Source organism: Taurulus bubalis, assembly GCF_910589615.1.
Source record: "Taurulus bubalis genome assembly, chromosome: 3".
In the NCBI taxonomy this organism is placed as follows: Eukaryota; Metazoa; Chordata; class Actinopteri; order Perciformes; family Cottidae; genus Taurulus; species Taurulus bubalis.
Genome location: NC_136591.1, coordinates 39394748 through 39397247, shown reverse-complemented (window position 1 = coordinate 39397247; position 2500 = coordinate 39394748). Strand labels below are relative to the sequence as shown.

Here is a 2500-nt window from a genome sequence, read left to right as displayed (position 1 = left end):
AGGGAGGAGACGAGGAGGAAGGTGAGGGATGAGGGAGGGAGGAGACGAGGAGAGAGGTGAGGGAGGGAGGGAGGAGACGAGGACATGAGGTGAGGGAGGGAGGGAGGAGATGAGGAGGAAGGTGAGGGAAGGAGGGAGGGAGAAGACAAGGGAGGAAGGTGAGGGAGGGAGGGGTGGAGGGAGGGAGGAGACGAGGAGGGAAGTGAGGGAGGGAGGGAGGGGACGAGGAGATGAGGAGGAAGGGAGAAGACGAGGGAGGAAGGTGAGGGAGGGAGGGAAGGAGGGAGGGAGGAGACGAGGGAGGAAGGTAAGGGATGGAGGGAGGGATGAGGGAGACGACGAGGGAGGGATGGAGGGAGGTGAGGGATGAGGGAGGCGACGAGGGAGGGAGGGGACGAGGAGATGAGGAGGAAGGTGGGGAGGGAGGAAACGAGGAGGGAGGTGAGGGAAGGAAAGGGGGGAGACGAGGGAGGAAGGTGAGGGAGGGAGGTGAGGGATGAGGGAGGCGACGAGGGAGGGAGGGAGAGAGGGAGGGAAGGAGGGGACATGGAGATGAGGAGGAAGGTGAGAGGCACCAAAAGAAAACATGAACTCTGGTGTGCTCTGCAGGACAAAACCCTGAAGAGTGGAAACCTGGACTCACTAACGGACTTCCTCTTCCTCTTCATCATGTGGCTCCTCCTCCTCCTCCTCCTCCTCCTCCTCCTCCTCCTCCTCTTCCTCTCCCCTCGGGTGGAAAAACAATCCCCTCGTCCAAAAGCCAGGGACATGTTTCAGCCTCACGCAACTCTGACCGACTTCCATTCTTTTCCTTGGCAGGTGGAGGAGGGGGCGGGGCCACTGGAAGGGGGCGTGGTCAGGGGCGTGGTCAGCCCACATCCATGAGATGGAGAGAATGTGGTTTTTCTGTCTGTCGTTAGTTTTGAGGCGTGGACCTCCAGCGGTCCTCCAACCCTGAACCTCACGCAGCTTCAGTCACCACCACAACAACAACAGCAGCAGGTGTCCCTTGGCACCAACGAAGAAGAGAGAAGTATGAAAATGACATATATAGTTGAACGACAGCATTTAGATAACGGCATGTTGTTGTTGCTAGGAGACGACAGAGACACGTGCACTTATATAAATAAACTATATTTAATATAAATATCATATAACATTATAACGGCCTGCGCTTTCTATTTTTAAAGAAGTCCAAACGTCTTTTAAGTCTGAGAGAGAGAGAGAGAGAGGATGATGATGATGATGATGATGATGATGATGATGATGATGATGATGATGAGAGAGGAAGGCCCATGTGGCTCTATTGATTCTGTAGCGCGTGCTTCGGCCCACATTGTTAGTCAGAACCCACACAGGATATAGAGGAGGATCTTTGCTTCTCACACACACACACACACACACACACACACACACACACACACACACACACACACACACACACACACACACATTCCTCTCATTAAAGTAAACTAGAAGACTCGCTTCGTTTTGTTTTATCTCTCTTCCTCTCCTCATTCCAGCTCTACATCTGGTCTGTGTTTAGAGGGACTTTCTCTCTCTCACACACACACACACACACACACACACACACACACACACACACACACACACACACTCCTGCTTTTAATAACTCGTGAGTGACGTCAGAGGAGGAGGGCACGGGGTCAGAGTGACAGGTAGAGAGACACAACCCTCCAAAACACGCAGGACATCTCTGTTCCCGCAGCGTGCTGCCTTCAGGGGCATCACGTAAACCCCACAGGGAGGAAGAAAAAGTCAGAAATATAAATGCTTATTTATATATATATAAGTTTTAAACCCCGCAACTCATTCTTACTCTGGTTATTGACATGCTCACGTGGTCTCAACGTCACATTGTGACGAATTAAATAGAATAGAATAGAAATAAATCACAAAAAAATAAAAAGTTTCAGATTTCCTGCAGCAAGTGAACGCAAGGAAACATCCCGCCAGCTGACAATAACAAACCATCCAATAATAAACATCCCTCACACCCAGAGTCGCTCTGGAGACGCGCAGCGCGCGCACTTTTGGGGCATTTTTGATGAGTTTTGCTGTCATGTTGAGTCACAAAAGCACAAACACTCCTAGTGTGTGTGTGTGTGTGTGTGTGTGTGTGTGTGTGTGTGTGTGTGTGTGTGTGTGTGTGTGTGTGTGTGTGTGTGTGTGTGTGTGTGTGTCCTCCTACCTCTCGCTGGCGGCTCGCGGACCAGCGCCGTGACGCGCCGCTGCAGCCTCCCCACGCGACCCTCCAGCGCGCCGGAGCGTTGGCACGCGGACCCCAGCTGGCCCTCCAGCTCCTGCAGGAGGTCCAGCGCGTGCCGGGACAGGTCCGCGAGCTGCCGCAGCACGGAGCCCAGGCTGAAGGCGCGCACGTCCGCGAGCTCCTCGAAGCCCTGCGGCGCGCGCCGGCGGCACACGTCCTTCGGAAGTATCGTCCGCTTGCAGAAAGGCATGGTGTACTCCCCAAAACAAT

The 2500-nt window shown here is 53.6% G+C and overlaps 1 protein-coding gene across 1 annotated transcript in view; it reads right to left on the bottom strand.

Annotated features, from left to right (window-relative positions):
* nhsl2 (NHS-like 2) overlaps nt 1–2480 on the bottom strand; it is a gene marked incomplete at both ends in the record, with an annotated part of 126166 nt that extends 123686 nt beyond the window's left edge. The window contains one exon of the mRNA XM_079215155.1: nt 2213–2480. Coding sequence (XP_079071281.1) covers nt 2213–2480 — 268 coding nt within the window. The remainder of the gene's footprint in view (nt 1–2212) is intronic.
* Nucleotides 2481–2500: the final 20 nt, after the last annotated feature.